Source organism: Pollicipes pollicipes, unplaced genomic scaffold (assembly GCF_011947565.3).
Source record: "Pollicipes pollicipes isolate AB1234 unplaced genomic scaffold, Ppol_2.1 Scaffold_6950;HRSCAF=8241_pilon_pilon_pilon, whole genome shotgun sequence".
Taxonomy (NCBI): Eukaryota; Metazoa; Arthropoda; class Thecostraca; order Pollicipedomorpha; family Pollicipedidae; genus Pollicipes; species Pollicipes pollicipes.
Genome location: NW_023596968.1, coordinates 331546 through 347299, shown reverse-complemented (window position 1 = coordinate 347299; position 15754 = coordinate 331546). Strand labels below are relative to the sequence as shown.

Sequence of the window (15754 nt, the reverse complement as noted above, 5' to 3'; positions counted from 1 at the left end):
AACACTATGTTATAACTTAAAAAATTAGCGCATGTATAGTCTTTAAGTTATTGGAAAAAGATATTCACCAACGGAGCTTGATGTAGATTTTGCAATTGCTGCAGAAACCGTTTGCATGCACAGAAACACTTGCTGACGCATTTACGCACTAAATGGACCATGCCCCCTTTGATTCTAAAATGAAAAAAATCGCGTTTGGAAAATTTTCATTTTTTCGAAATTTTAGTCGCACCCAAGATTGTTGGTCATCACCTGGTGATCGGAAACGTAGTCAACAAGTGATAACATCGTTTTACATCGTTTGCAAGTAAAAGCAGCCTTCTATTTTCATTGGTTCGAGAGATATGGGTGTGGAACGTTTTAGTACAAAAAAACGGCCGTTTTCAAATTCTGCACAGGTGTTGCGCTACACCTGGTTTGACGCAGAATTGCCTTCCCGTGCTATGGTGTGACATAAACTGCTCAGTGCCGATAGGTTTTCAGTTAGGTACAACCAACGTGAATTTTTCGTCAAAGATGACAATCTCGTGCAAAACGCGTCAACCGGCACAAAACATGCATCCGCTTTGCACTCGTGCTGAATTTTCTATTGGCCCTCATTTGAGACGAAAAAACGTCCGTTCTGTATTTTGACTTTTTCGCAACAAAATGGCCGCGGCGAGATTCGCGTTCATTTGCATGTTGACAACAATGCCACTGAATGTTTGTTCCACCATTGTGTATCGTTTGCACCGGCAATCTGCTTTCAAACGGAGCGGGCCTCAGAAACAAAACCATGGAAATTTGCGCGCATCAAGAATGCTGCATGTTTCCAGTGATGCAATCATGTTTTATTGTAAGTTATTCGACGCGTAATCGCACGGCAAACACGATGGTGAAACTTAAAGAATCAACGGATGTATAGCTTTTCAGTTATATGAGAAAAAACACTCACAAATGGCGCTCGATGTGGAATTTACAATTGCTGCAGAAACTATTTGCAAACACAGAAACACTTGCCGCTGCCTTTACACACTGAATGGACCATGTCCTTTTATTCTGAAATGAAAAATCGCGTTCGGAACATTTGCATTTTTTCGAAAAATGGTCACGCCTTAAGTTTTTCGTCATCACCTGGTGATCAAAAATGTAGTCAACATGTGGTAACATCGTTTTACATCGTTTGCAAGTAAATGCAGCCTTCTATTTTCATTGGTTTCGGGAGATATGAGTTTGGAACGTTTTATTACCCAAACCGGCCGTTTTGAAATTCTGCACAGGTGTTGCGTTACACCTGTTTTGACGCAGAATTGCCTTCGCCGTGCTATGGTGTAACATAAACTGTCCAGTGCCGATAGGTTTTCAGTTAGGTACAACCAACGTGAAATTTTGTTGAAAAATGGCCATCTCGTGCAAAACGCGTCACCCGGTAGAGAACATTCAACCGTTTTGTACTCGTGCTAAATTTGCTATTGACCCTCATTTGAGAAGAAAAAAACGTCCGTTTCTGAATTTTGACTTTTCTCGCAACAACGTGGCCGCGGCGAAATTTGTGTTGGCATGTTGGCGTTATCAAATGGAAAATTGCACGCCTGGTACTTTGTTCTCTTCCAAGACGCGCACAGCGGCCGGAACACATCCGCGGATATTGAAATCTAAGATCCATCTAGCCTTAGCTTTTAGCATCTAGTCTGCCCCTTTCCTTTCACATAGCACTTGGAATTCCGCAGCGGAATTTCATTTTTTCGGCTAATCATGAACCGAGCTGAAAAGGGTGATTTGCCGCGAAAAATATGTAGGAAAATGAATTATAGGTGAATGTTAAGTGAAAACTCAACAATAGAAATAAAAACCATTATATTCGCTGTTCTGCGATTTCTACAAGATCACAGAATACGACCAATGAGACCCTCCATCTGCTCCTCTGTGCTGGATGTCACCAGTAAGTGGCATGGGATACGCGTGTCGCGTGTGTTGTTTAATGCTGCTAGTGTGTGCTAGTGGGTCTTGTCAGCAGTCGCAGGAAGTATATCATGGGTCCGCTGGTGGGCGCGCTCGTCTATACACGCATCTTTACTGCGTAACCGTCTTGGGAATTGTGTAATAACGCACTGGCAGCGTATTCAGAGATAAATGCACTGGGGCGTTCCCATTGTGGCTGATCTCAGCCGGCAGGATCATGTGACCTTAGATCCATTGAAGATCAGATGGCCTAAAGTTGAGGAGCTGTACACCGAACACGGATATCGTAACGATGCAGCATGTTATCACCGCATTAAGGGCACCTGATGTGTTGTTAGGCACTGAAGAGTGCTCCATCGCTATGACCTGACTGTCCGCCGCACGCTTGTTTAAGAGCTGACGGTCATCTGTGGCTTACCAGAATGCAATTTCTGCTCCTTTGTCGCAAATGATGATAATGGTTATTCATTAAAACACAGTGTCCACGAGGTGATATTTGTATTTGCAATAAAAGGCAAAATGCTCTACATATTTGTTTTAATCACCGAACAACTTTGTCTCACGGTGGCGCCTGTATGGTGCTGCCCATTGCGAAATTGTGACGTGGCAAAACTGGCCTCCACATAGATCGGTGTCGCTACTGATTTTGCAGACGTTAGAGCCATGTGAACGTTCAAGTCATATCCCCAATTGAAGTGACGGCGAGAGATGCCCAATCACGTAAAACACGGCTTCCAAATGACGGCTACTCTTGACGTTAGGTGAGGCGCAGCAAAGTGAATGGTACACATCACACAATCCTGATCAACAACTCTCAGTATATGGTTCCGACATGGTGAAAACGATAAGGCCGTCCCGTGCGCGAGTAAACAATCAGCAAACTTTTGGCTGGCGGAGAAGTGACTGACCAGCAGCCATGCGGATCAGCGGGAGCAGCTGATCCTGCGGGTTCAACTGAGGCTCAGGCGGTTCCACCACTGATCACACCATCTGCAGCCTCTTCAGCAAGCTCCCAGGCATTTTCCTGGTTGGCTCATGGACCCGAGGCGGCCCATCCCGTCGGAGTCAGCTGATCACACATGACCACCGGATCCAGTCCGCCGAGGCTGACTGGGGAACGCTCCAGCTGGTGCCGTCAGCTCCATACGGAACCGCCGGGGCAGAGGGGGGCACGTCAGATGGAGGTCAGAGTTTACAGATGGAGCGTCTACTCGACGGAGCGTCGCCGGCGGCCGGGTCCGCCCGGGAAGGCCGCCGCCGCCAGGCCCATCTTGAGCTTGGCCGCTTGCGTGGCCGAGAAGCCACGGCCCAGGCCGAAGTCCAGCCCGCGCTTGCTGAGGAGAAAAACGCTAGTCAGAAGTTGAAAGCTGCGCTCTTGCTGCGCTATAGACAGGGTACGCGTTGGACATTCAGCACATTTTAAAATTATGCGCGTGATTTGATTTCTCTGGCTTGGGCCGTAAGAAATGAATTTCTTAACTTTTAACGTAAAAGTTTTCCACTCAAGCAACGCATGTAGTTTACGTGTGAGCTTCCCAATGAGATAGGACACGTGACGATAGCTTAAAACATGTGTGCTTTTCGGGTTATGGTATGCTTCTTAAATTGTCACCCATTTAAGGTATAGATCAAAACCCAATAGTAATCAAAAGAATGTCTCGTGTGAAACATCGGTTGCCGACAACGCCATTCATCACCCTCAAATAAAGCAGGGATAAGCAACTCACATAAAAAGCAATTGATTAAGCGCATTCGATCCTAACCATTTCGCCTGGTAGGTCCGTAAAACCGAGGTAAAATGCAATTGCTCTCTACTGCGATGTCCTCTCTTGGCCTGGCCACGATGCTCGAGTAGGCAGGCGGCAGGCAGCGACATCTATTGAAGCCTTGGCGACCTACCCGGCGTATACGGACCGCGCCGCAGCAGGTGTGGCCGGCACATTGTTGTACAGGTGGAAAAACGGCACGTGTTTTCGGAAATATCTATCTAGTTCGTACTGGGCGAGGTTAGTCTCTTCTGCATCGTCGAGCGTGCGTAGCCGGCCGACCAGCTCGCTGACGTAGGGGTCGCTCTGGACGTTCTGCACATCGTCCGCCCATGAATTCCTGCACAGTGGAGATTAGCGTCAATCGGGCACTCCATGCGATCAACCGCATTACGGAAATGATTCGGAGCCGGATATAGATCAGTGTGCATCAAAACGTTATGCATCTAGGATGGCATTATGGGAAAAATTACGTACAAGATGTGCGGCGAGTAAACTGAAACATGCCTCCCCTTACATGCCCACCCACTGCGCTACACATACTGATACGGTACCACCAAATGGTGCTAGATGATGAGGCATGAATCGCCGAAACAAGAGAAGATTTCACTATGCCGCATACATGTTTGGTTGGCATTTACTTCAACATTGTGGAAATCTACGAAAATTTGTCTTCCTGACATAGGACCTCCGTCGCGCTGTTCAATATCCCAATAAGGGTGCATAATTTTTTTAGGAGAAGTCAGTAATAGCTAGCCATCATTATTTAAGTTTTCTGCCCCTAACCATCTAAGGTCCTATACAACGTTCGAGGTTAGGGGTGGGAGACATGGAACCCCATCCCTTCTTGGCTGCGCATACATTATTTTGCATGGTGCCCGTGGTGTACCCTAGCCCAGTGAAAGAGGTTCATGCATTTTTTAATCACAATGAAGTTACATTTTCTATTTGTGACACAGCCGGTCATATGCAAAGAATCTGCAAGCTTTCCTATGTCGTACTAGTGTCGTACCAGCCAGTACCTCATCAGCAGTTGCTAAAGGTAGGCAATCATGAGACAAGCCATGCTAGAGTCGTAGGCCAGACAACAACCACTTGTCGTTTTCAGACAGCAGCAACACAGCATTGTAGTTATGACCTAATGCGCTATTGATAGTAAATAAACACGGCTATTTACACTATCGACAAAGATATATTAAATCAAGATATTGTTGGACTTCACTACACCCAGTTGCAAAGCATGACAAACCATGAACAAGTGCATTAAACTGAGTCCCGTGGGGATCATACAGTTGTCAGGACAGCTCTCTGCCTTCGAAACCAAAACCTGAAGTCCAAACTTTTCCAGCTGCTTCTCCTTCCTCACACACACGCGGAGTTACCCACCTCTCGGCGTCGTCCCCGTGCATGCTGGCGTTGCTGAAGGACCAGCAGAAGACGAAACAGACGATGACAGCTAACCAGACGCTGGCGCTGACAGCGGATACGTGACGAGTCATGAGCCTGAAACGAGAACAGGTCTGGGTCAGACAAGGGTCAGAGGGCAAGGTCAAGTCAAGGTCAGGCCAGTTTCAGGTCAAGCCAAGGTCAGACTCAAGTCGGACCAGTGATATTGTAGGATAATGGTCAGATTGCAAAACATCTCATGTTGGACAGCCATAGTTTACGTGCAGTGCGCTGCGTTCGAAGCATATAGCGGAATAATGTTCCATAATTATGTTGTGGCTGTTAAAAAATGTGTTTTTTTTCAATAGTAAGAATCAGGTTTACGGCAACCACCTGAAGGGTAGACTGTCCTGTCATTGCATGAGGGTTAGCAAGGCCGCAGCCAATACCGTCCACCGGTGAAATCTACGCCGAAGCTGCACCAGCACCCCGCTGGTGGAAGCCGAGCTGGTAGACTGTACCTCAGTACACCATCCCGCCTCCCTCCCACCTCTGTGTGGGTCTGGTTAAGACCATCTGGTCACGCAGCAGTGGCTCGGGGCAAGATGGCGGTGACCGTGGTGTGTTTACTGTTCGCAGGACAGGGCCTCGAGCATTCGATCCCAAACCATGAAAGCTTGACTACCAACCGGACCAAACCGAAGGTCTCGGCCGGTTCCATGGTTATTAATGTGTGGGTGAAAATTTCGGGGCGAACATTACCAGAAAGCTCTATGCCAAACATGGATTTTAGCTGTAAATAAAGCTTCCAAAGGCTCCGAACCTAAGTTCTGTGGAAGTAAAATGAAACCTTGATCTGATGCATGGCGTTCCATTTAAAGACCCGTGCGGCTGAGAATATCAATGATAAATTTAAACCACGATCCAAATTCCTTGCAAAATGCAGTATATGCTATTGAGCCATTTGACAAAGATGTTTGTAGCAGCACAGCTTATTCTCAATGAAATTTTTCCAGGCGTGATTTAACTACAGCTCACCACAACACATAAATCATCAATTGCAGAACAGTGGCAGCGTTAGTCAGCTCATGGCATGAGCAAAAATACGTAGCATAGCGTAGCATAGCATAGCATAGCATGAGTACAGTACAAGGAACGCCCTTTTAGGCCACTGTGTGTAAGGACCATGACTTACTGAGTCACCTGGGAGTGACAATGGCAGCTTGGTTGGAAGCTGTGCTAATGACGGCTTGGCTGCTATGGAGCTGCTCATTATGAGAAGTAATTAATATTTCACTGAACGGCTGCTTACAGTTGCTTCGTATGCACCATGAGATGACAAACGTCCACTTAGCCTCTTACATTACGACAAGCATGCCCGTTCACGTATACCTGTACACTTTTCGTTGTTAAGCACTAAAAATGAACTTGAACACGCGCTCGCGTGGCCGGCTTGATACCATTCGCTCGTGTGGGGCTTGATTTGAACGCCCCTGATATTTCAGCAGCTAAGAGAGCGAGAGGCACCAACTTCACAGGATGTGTTGGCCTGTACTTAGACTCATTTGGGTCAAAGCTTGAGACTCCTAGGTCATGATCTTCGGGTCAAGTAAGGTCGAACAAGATCAATCTCCAGGCTGGTCTACTAAGTGCCCTCAGAACCCAGATACCTATTCTAAGCAAAAGATTGCAAGATTCTTTAATGCTAGTTACCTTGCTTGACCTTTCGAAGGCAATGGCGACAAAAATCGTACCGGGCTCCTTTGAGTTTTGCATCTGAATAAGCGACAAAAATTACGCTGGGTAGTATGTTCCGATAAACAAAATGTTGGCCTGAGTCATTTTAGGTCGGTGACCTATTCTGATATTTGAGAAATGCATGGAAGATGTATAATGCGGCTCATAACATCAATACATTTGGAATGAGCATCGGACACTATCCCATGTAGCAAGTCCCAAAGTACTAGAACAGATTGACTTTGATCTTGGCTTCACCTTCAAAACTGACCTTAGGTCAATCAGATTTGCTCATTTACCTGCTGTGTTGCCTAAGAAAGTATCTCAGAGATGCACGTTCTCGTCTAACACTCCTTTGTTGCATCAAATTGAACGACTCCCTAGAGATTGACTTCGCAGAATCCATGCCCTATTTTGACCTACTGTAGGTCAGTGGCCTTACAAGGTGCATTTGAATTTTTAAAAACCAAACGATCCGCTATTCAATTGTCTACAGCTATGCAAAATGTGGCGCAGCTGCGCAGCGCCGTTGGGAAAGCATTCTGGAAAACCTTCGAGGGTCAATTTGACCCTCCACCAGAGCGCGTGTTAAGGCACTCTCATAACGGCACTAGACGTACGTCTCCCAGGACAATTCATTTGAAATGTACACACGTAAGAGCGTCTTTCGGATTGTTACACGTGTGTGTTCTGAACTCTGAGAGGTCAGCAGTGTGAGACTCACTCGGTGCTTGTCCCGGGAGGAGATCGCCTCGTGGTCGACGCTGTGCTGCTCCACCGCCGACTGCAATGCTGGTGCCGCCTCTCCGGCACCTTATATTCAATTCCCCACGAGACAGCGGTGACCAATGGACCAATGGGGCGAGGTCGCACCGCCAGCCAATCAGAACAGCGCATGGCCCACGCGAAACCGGACCCGTTCAATTAGCCAGGTGATTTCAGAACGGTTGCCAATGAATTCAAAGGATTTAACCAGAGATTGCGCTGCCAAACCTTACCTTGTAGTTAGATATATAGAAAGAAGGGCTTTGTCCTGCTTCAGATACGTGTGCTATACTCGGCTATTGCAGGGACGTTCTCCTTATGCAGCAGTCGGTTGGTCGGTCGGTCAAGATCGGTCTGGTATGGGCCGTATGTGAGCAGACAACTAACCACTGGCACTTGAATTGCGGCAGCGGTCTGAGTTGAAGCGTAGTACCTGACGATCGAGCGCAAAAGTGGAATTCCCTAAGTTGCTCAGTGCATTGGCGAGGAACATTATTCACATAGATAGGACGGTGGTGCTAGCCTTATTCCTTGGAGAAAAACCAGGAGAATGGAGATGTAGTCAGGTAACATTTTGGCAATATGCCTTTTTTCGAAACAATGGCCGAAGTGTATGAAGCGGCAACACACCTCAGTTATTGTTTGGATAAAGGCATTGTGCTGAAATATTAACCCAACGTTATCTCCATTCTCTTGGTTTTTCCCCGAGGAATAAGGCTAATGCTACTGCCTTATCTATATAAAAGTGAAATCATTTCAGCTTTTAGGGGTCTGTCGCAGATGAAAATGGTCTCACCGGTTTTGTTATATTCAGGCCGTGCTTAAAGCACAATCGCTAAACTTAATGGTAACTGCGATTCCATCAATCTCGGCTTATTTCTGTCCGCCACTGGATTATGGTGCTCACAACAGCAGTATGCCAACAGTGTACATTGCGTTTGGGCTGTGACGGCGATATGCGGCAGTCTAGATCAACGCTCGACTGAACACCAATGTACCAAAGGCATTTTTCAAAAACAACAGTATCGTTCTGGTGGGGTCAAGAGTAAATGTAATGAAACGAATCGCGGATGAAAACAAAAATTGTATTACTAACAGCCAAACGTGTTGGGGGTATGGAGAATGCCACCGTAACGTAAACGTAAATGTAAACGCAGACGTAAACGTAGCGTAACGTAACGTAAACGTAAACTGGCCAGATGAATCGCGCTTGGACAGATACATGTGGACATGTTTTCCACAGTCGGATTAACGCGCGCCTGGGTGGCCGGTTGCATGCTCTTCATTTTGGTGTTGGTCAATCTGATCCCCCCTTCCCAGAGTTCTCAGAAAATAGGACCTAGAGACACTAAATTTACAGGGTGTGTTGGTCTGTACTTGAATGTATTTTTGTCACCCCTTGAGGTTCCTAGATCACGATCTTAGGGTTAAATAACGTCACACAAGATTATATTCCAGGCATATGTCGAAAGTGATCCAGACCTTCTCATACAGCCACCACTTGTTCTAAGGAAAAGGTCACTGGTGCTCACGTAAGGTCAGTAATCTTGCATGAACTTTCCAAGGTCATAGTGACCAAAATGCTGAAGAACTGTTTTGATTTTTTGCATTTAATAAGCGCCGAGTAATGAAACCGGTTGTTAATGCTTGAATCTGACCTTTGGCCCTGACCCCAGGTCAGTGAAATTTGTTAATCCAGTTGTTGTGCCGCCTAAGAACTATCATAGAGATGCATACCAAACAATCTGCTGGTCAATTGTCTACAGCTATGCAAAATTTAGCGGCTCTGTCGCGCCGTTTGGAAATCCTTTCGGTGAAACCTTTCCGGGTCAAATTGACTTCGCTCCCGAGCAAATGTTAAAACGTCGTGCGCACCCCAGAGGCCATAGCCGCACGCATCTCGCGCACAGCGATGTTCCACTCAGTAAGGGTCTGAGGTGCTTATCCCTCTCATTTGAGATATTTTGGCGGCGGGCGCGTCAGGGGTTCGGCGTGATGTTGATTTTCGGCACGAACGGTCACCATACTGATTGGTGATGAGACCCCCGTTGTCCAGCAATACACCAATTTCAGTTCTTCAAAGTTGGCCAGCGTGGCATGCCCTCAGATGGGCTCAAACCACCAACCTTCCGGTCAACAGCCGAACGCGCTAACCAAAAGCACCACGGAGGCCAATGCTATGTCAAATTCGACTCAAAATCCGTTTGGTTGCTTGGTCCATTTTAAAGCGTCGACCGGCCGGGAAGTAGTGACGCTCAAGTGCTGGCCCAACACACGATGTCTTCAACACGCTGACTGCTGTACCGTCTTCCTGCTGACAGTCTCACGAATCGCCGTGCCTTATGCAGGGCCTTTTCCCGTTGTTCCCGTTGTTTGCATGTCCCAGGACCAGGGGCGTCACTTTGTATACTGATGCTGACATACGTCCACCCAATGCGCCTCCCCCCCCCCCCCCCCAGTGAATATGGACAAAAAAAAATATTGGACCAAGGAAATGCAAAACATTTTCGTGAAATGTTAGTACACTTGGTGCCTGAAGAAAGAAGTTGCGATTGGTTTTATGTTGATTTTGTACGGCATAGCATCCCGTAGATACCTTACATGTCTTGTATTCATCCCAACTCCTTTATACATTAGACCAGTCTACAAAAGTATGCATGTTTTTCACAAGATAATACCTTGGATCAAAACAAAAATATAACTGCAATATGATACAGCTTTTATACATATAAGGTGGTTGGTTTGTTTTAAGGTAAAGGGCTTTACAAGGTCGGAAAATGACTACCACGAACGTCAAAATTCAACAACATGGCAAGAACATCATCACCGTAGCGGGATTTCAGCAAAGGTAAGGCTTGGTCCACGAAATATCCCGTACATACGACGAGCCCCTTAGGATGCGGGGCACGTCACGAGTGCAGCTCTTCTGATCCATTCTTCTTCAGCTGTGAAACATTCCCTTTGACACTCGCCTGGAAGGCCGGCTGAAAACCCTGCGCTCGCGTGGGGGGTCAATTTAACCCCTGAGAACTATGGGGTCAAATGAGGTCAAGCAATGTCAAACTCCAGATTGGTGTGTCAAGTGCCCCATATCTCTTTATGCAACCGCCGTGAAGCTAGGCACCTGCTCTAATCAAAAGTTAAATGAGGTCAGTGACCTTGTTTTTCCTTGATATGGTCTAGGTAACAAGATATCTGCAAGATTGCTCAGTTATTGCAAGATAAATAAGCGTCAGAGATTACGCTAGGTGATATATCCCTAAAATCGAAGTGTTGAACTGGGTCTTTTAGGTCAGTGACTTACTCCGATCTTGAATAAGCCCGTAGATCATGTCTGTTGCGGGCCCTGTCATCAATAGATTCGAAGCAAGCACCAGAAACGACCCCACAAAATCAAGCTCTCGAGAATAAAAACAGGTTAGCCTTGACCTCGTTCTGAGCTTACCACCAAAACTTGGGTCAACGGAATTAGTTTTGCTTGCAATTTCACTTGGCTAATTACCTAAGAAACTACCTTATGTATATATGGCTTCGTCCAACACTCCGTCGCTGCATCATATTGAACGATTCCGTAGGAACGTCGTTCGCTGACAGCGATGGCGTGACCTGCTGTAGGTTTGCAACCTTTCAAGGTGAATCTTATTTTTAATCTCAGACGATCCATTATTTAATTCTCTGCAGCTACGCGCATCATGTTAAGTGTCATGTTTTCGGATCAGTTACTATGCGGCTCTATCTTTGTCGTGTCCAACACCTTCACATTTGTTTCCAGCTGAGAAGTGTATAGTTGCAATTATCATAAAACATGGTAAATGATCTCGGAAATTAGCGCAATGCTAGACATGAAACTCTTTGTGTAAAGCAACATGTTTTGCAAAAAATAATATATGTCTAAATTTGTTATGTCCACCATCTTAGCTGAGATTTAACCTGTTTGGTGCAGGACGGGGGAGCGGGCAGGAGCATGCCCCATCATCCATTCATTGGGTCCGGAGGACGATGGGCCCCTCGGTACCCGCGATCAGTGGCCCGATGATATTGACCGAATGCCGAAAGTGCCAGTTTGCGGTCGCATTAACAAGCGCTCGGGTGGGAGTCAAATGAACCCCTCCCCGAAGCTTTTCAGAAATGGTTTCTAAAGGTGCGGCGTAGCCGCGCTAAATTTTGCATCGCTGTAGACAATTGAATAGCGGATTCTTGGGTATAAAAATTTAGCTACATCTTGTAAGGTCGCTGACGCACGACATGTAAAAGTCAGGCCATGAATTCAGCGAAGTTTATTTTTTGGGAATCGCTTAAACTAATGAAACAACGGGATGTTGGACGAAACATACATTTCTGCGATGCATTTTTAGGCAACGCAACAACGAGACAAATTTCATTGACCTAGGGTCAGGTATCAAGGTCAGACGAAGCTCAAAACCAACCTGCATTATTACTTTAGGTTTGCTGTGGGCAGTAGGTAGAGCTAGTGTTACTTTCTAATTTATTGATCACATGAACCGCATCAAACGTATTCCACGGACTTCTCAGGGGTTAGAAAACGTCACTGACCAAGAATGGCCGAGGTTAACTTTTTTGGAACAAACAGTCCAGCGTAGTCTTTGTCGCTTATTTAAATGTAAAACTCGAAGCGGTTTTGTACGATCTTTGTCACCGTGAACTTTGACAGGCTAAACAAGGTCAATGACCTTAATGAGCATGCAGTCTTTTGCTTAGGACAGGTGTTTAGGTTTTTGGGATGCTTCAGAGACCAACCTAGTTTCACATTGTTTGAACTTGTTTAAACCGAAGGTCATGACCTAGGAACCTCAAACTCTGCACGAAGTGAGTTCACGCACAGGCTAGTACACCCCGTGAATTTGCTGTTTCTGGATTTCGTAGTTCCTTAAGCTTCACGGGGTCAAGTTGCCCCCCCCCCCCCCTCTTCCCCACCCACCCACCTGAGCGAAGGGTATCCAGCCTGCCGCCCGGACGCGTGTCAAGAGGCTGCGATTCGCAGCTCCCGGCCCTCTGATGTCAACCAGAGGGCCTCTCGTGCCCATTGGAACAGTGGCCATCTCTGTTGACCAGCCATACCAAACAGTCGGCTCCATTTCGGTATGGGCCCATTTTCCAAGCAGGGACTAGACCGGGGTGCGCAATTGTCACTGAATAACTCTTGCACTAATCGGGGTCCCTGAAACTATGACCGGCTCCTCTGACGATCAGGGGCCCAAAGGGCTTAAAGGGGATCACTTTTTGTCGTTAAAAATCTTGACTGCGGCATGTCTTTCACCTGCGCAGTTTTGAATCTGTTGCTCTGAATACATTGGCAGATAAAGCAAGGCGAAAAATAGATATTCCACCTTCGCGCCGAGTCCATGGTGCTGTTAGTGCTAATCCGTACCAAATATCAATCTAACCATTGTACGGATGAAAACTAAAATTCGGAACACGTTCCATGCGGAGGTATTGATTTCATAAAGCATTGAAAAACACTGCCTCCTGATTCATGGTCACTTTTGCTCTCCCTTTGACCGCCACTTGGTGTTAGGTGCTCGTCCAACGTCTCGTGACTGATGGAAACTGTAACGTCGAGCGTCAGTGCTGCTTCCTTAAGGGCTGTTAAGAAACGTGCTCGGGGCGGTTTTATCTATTTTTTCATTAGCTGGCTCAGAAAAAATAACAATTTTGGGTAAACATGGATGGACCACATCAAAGACAATTGTGGGCCTGGTTTCCATCTATGCGGAGTCCCCCATATGTCTATGGAAATCATGACGAAAAATCCGGTTATGCTACTGACGTTATTGGCCTAGAAAATCCAAATGAGCCACTGTAAAATCCCCAGAGGTCACGGCCGCGGCTCCCAGCAGCGGCGACACCGGCCCCGCGGCTCATTGCGTCTGCTTCGTTGAAGGAGTTTGAGGCGTGGAGAAACAAGTTTGACGGCTACCGTTTACTCGTGGGCCAGGACGACCAACCCCAAGCGGAGCAGAGGGCTGCTTTGCTCGCGCTGCTGGATGACGACTGGGTCAGGGTTGTCCGATTCGGGCTGCCTCAGTCGACGGGCGCGACGATCGACGAGATCGTCCTGGACATGCAGCATCATCTACGTCGCCAGCGCAACATCATCATCGATCGTCGTGACTTCAACACGCGCGTGCAGCAGCAGGGCGAGACATTCGACGAGTTTCTCTGCGCGCTGGGGGAGACAGCGTCGTTCTGAGACTTCTGCACGCTCTGCATCGATGACCGGCTCCGAGACCGGCTGGTGGTCGGCGTTTGAGATGAGGACGCCAGGCGCCGGATGCTGGAGATGCCGGAGCTGACGCTGCAGTCGGCAGCCCACATCTGCCGTGCGTCTGAGAACGCCAGCAGCAGCACTGTCAGCCATCTGGCAGCCGGTGACGTCATCGCTGGCCAAGCCATCTCGATACCAGCGAGATAGGCGATCGTCGTCAGCAGGTGAAGTCTGGAGAGAAGTGCGCCCGCTGCGGCAGAGCGGCTCACCGGGATGAGCAGAGGTGTCCGGCGGTTGGGCGCCCATGCTTTCACTGCCAGGAGCAGGGACACTTCACGGCTGTTTGCCGGCGCCAGCATGCTGAACCACAGAGGCGCGGCAGGAGCAACAGTCGGCGCCGTCAGGACCGCCGAAGCGGTTCACGCGTTCAGTCACCCGTCCAGGTTGTGCAGCAGGTGACGGCAGCGCCGGCCCAGGGCGTCAGACGGGTTCCCGACGTCCGTGTACGAGGCGTCTCGGCGCGCTGTTTGCCACGGGTCGAGCTGCAGCTTCATCGACCGGACGGAGGCGGAACGACCACGACCTACTGGACGTCCGACACCGGAGCTGAGACGTCGGCTGTGTCGCTGCGGTATGCCGAGAGGTTCGGCATCAGGCGGAACAATCTGACGCCACCGACAACCAGGCTGCTCAGCGCGGACAGCAGGGAGATGCAGTGTTTTGGCACCTGCAGCCTCACACTTCAGCTTGGGCGAGTTCAACACACCGTGGAGGCGGCGGTCGTGAAGATGCTGAATGGCCGGTTGCTCTCGTGGCACGACAGCATCAAGCTCGGCATTCTTCCCGAGAACTACCCTCAGCAGATAAAGGCGATGACGATGACTGCAGCTGCTGGAGATGCTGTTGGAGATGCTGCTGGAGTTGCTGCTGAAGAGGATGTCGACCGGGAGGACGCCGATGACGACCATAGATCTTCAACACGAGATAGCCGATGTGTGAAGACAACGACGCAGAAGATGCCGCCGCGGTGGAATCTCAAGACGGTGGGAGCGGCATTTCGCGGAGTACCGCCGCTCCACGACAGACAGGAGCACTTCAGCCAAATGAAGGCCGCCTTCCCGCGGGTGTTTGATGCTTCAGGTCCCCTGCGGGAGATGGCTGGCGGAACAATGAAGATCGAGCTCACGGAAGATGCCGTCCCGCTCGCGACCCACGCCCCTCGCGCCATCCCGTTCTGTTGGCGTGATGAGGTACGGGAGCAGCTTGACGACATGATACGGAAGGAAGTCATCGAGCCAGTGGGTCATCCGACGCTCTAGTGCCATCCTCTGGTGCCAGTGCCCAAGACGTCAGAGAACGGAGCGGTGTCTGGATGTCGCCTGACTGTCGACTTCACCAGGCTGAACAAGTTCGTAAAGAGACCCGTGCATCCCGTGAAAAGCACGCACGACGCGGTGGCATCCATCGGCACAGAGGCCAGATTCTTCACCAAGCTCGACGCAAAGGCCGGCTATCATCAGATCCCCATCAGAGAGGAGGACAAGGACCTCACCACCTTCATAACGCCGTGGGGACGGCTCCGGTTCCGGAGGGCGGCCATGGGACTGGTCTCCTCTGGTGACGTCTGCAGCCAGAGAGGCGACCCAGCCCTGGGAGACGTGCCACGGACTTGCAAGATCGTCGATGACGTCATCGCATGGGACTCCGACTACAACGACCATCTTCGGCACGTCTGGAACATCCTCGCCCGCTGTGAAGACAACGGAATCACTCTCAACGCGAAGAAGTGTGTCTTCGCGGCGGAAACAGTCGACTTCTGTGGCTTCACAGTCGGAACCAGTGGCTTCACGCCGGACAGTAAGAAGACGGCGGCGGTCTCCAATTTCCCACAGCCGGAGTGTTTGACGGATCTCAGGTCCTTCCTCGGCCTGGT

At 48.7% G+C, this 15754-nt stretch overlaps 1 protein-coding gene across 1 annotated transcript; it reads right to left on the bottom strand.

Annotated features, from left to right (window-relative positions):
- Positions 1 to 3148: 3148 nt before the first annotated feature.
- Positions 3149 to 5206, bottom strand: LOC119108885 (diuretic hormone class 2-like). Its single transcript, XM_037232426.1, has 3 exons — positions 5094 to 5206; positions 3940 to 4047; positions 3149 to 3275 (listed from the first exon to the last, which is right to left on the bottom strand). The coding sequence occupies exons 1-3, from the start codon at positions 5204 to 5206 to the stop codon at positions 3149 to 3151; spliced, it is 348 nt and encodes a 115-aa protein (XP_037088321.1).
- Between the last annotated feature and the right edge of the window lie 10548 nt (positions 5207 to 15754).

Excerpts from the sequence above, each read along its gene's own strand:
- LOC119108885 (XM_037232426.1), bottom strand. The coding sequence starts at position 5,206 with ATGACTCGTCACGTATCCGCTGTCAGCGCCAGCGTCTGGTTAGCTGTC. Across the intron at positions 4,048-5,093 it reads CACGGGGACGACGCCGAGAG|GAATTCATGGGCGGACGATG; the intron begins GTGGGTAACTCC and ends TCCACTGTGCAG. Across the intron at positions 3,276-3,939 it reads GAAGAGACTAACCTCGCCCA|CAAGCGCGGGCTGGACTTCG; the intron begins GTACGAACTAGA and ends TTTTCTCCTCAG.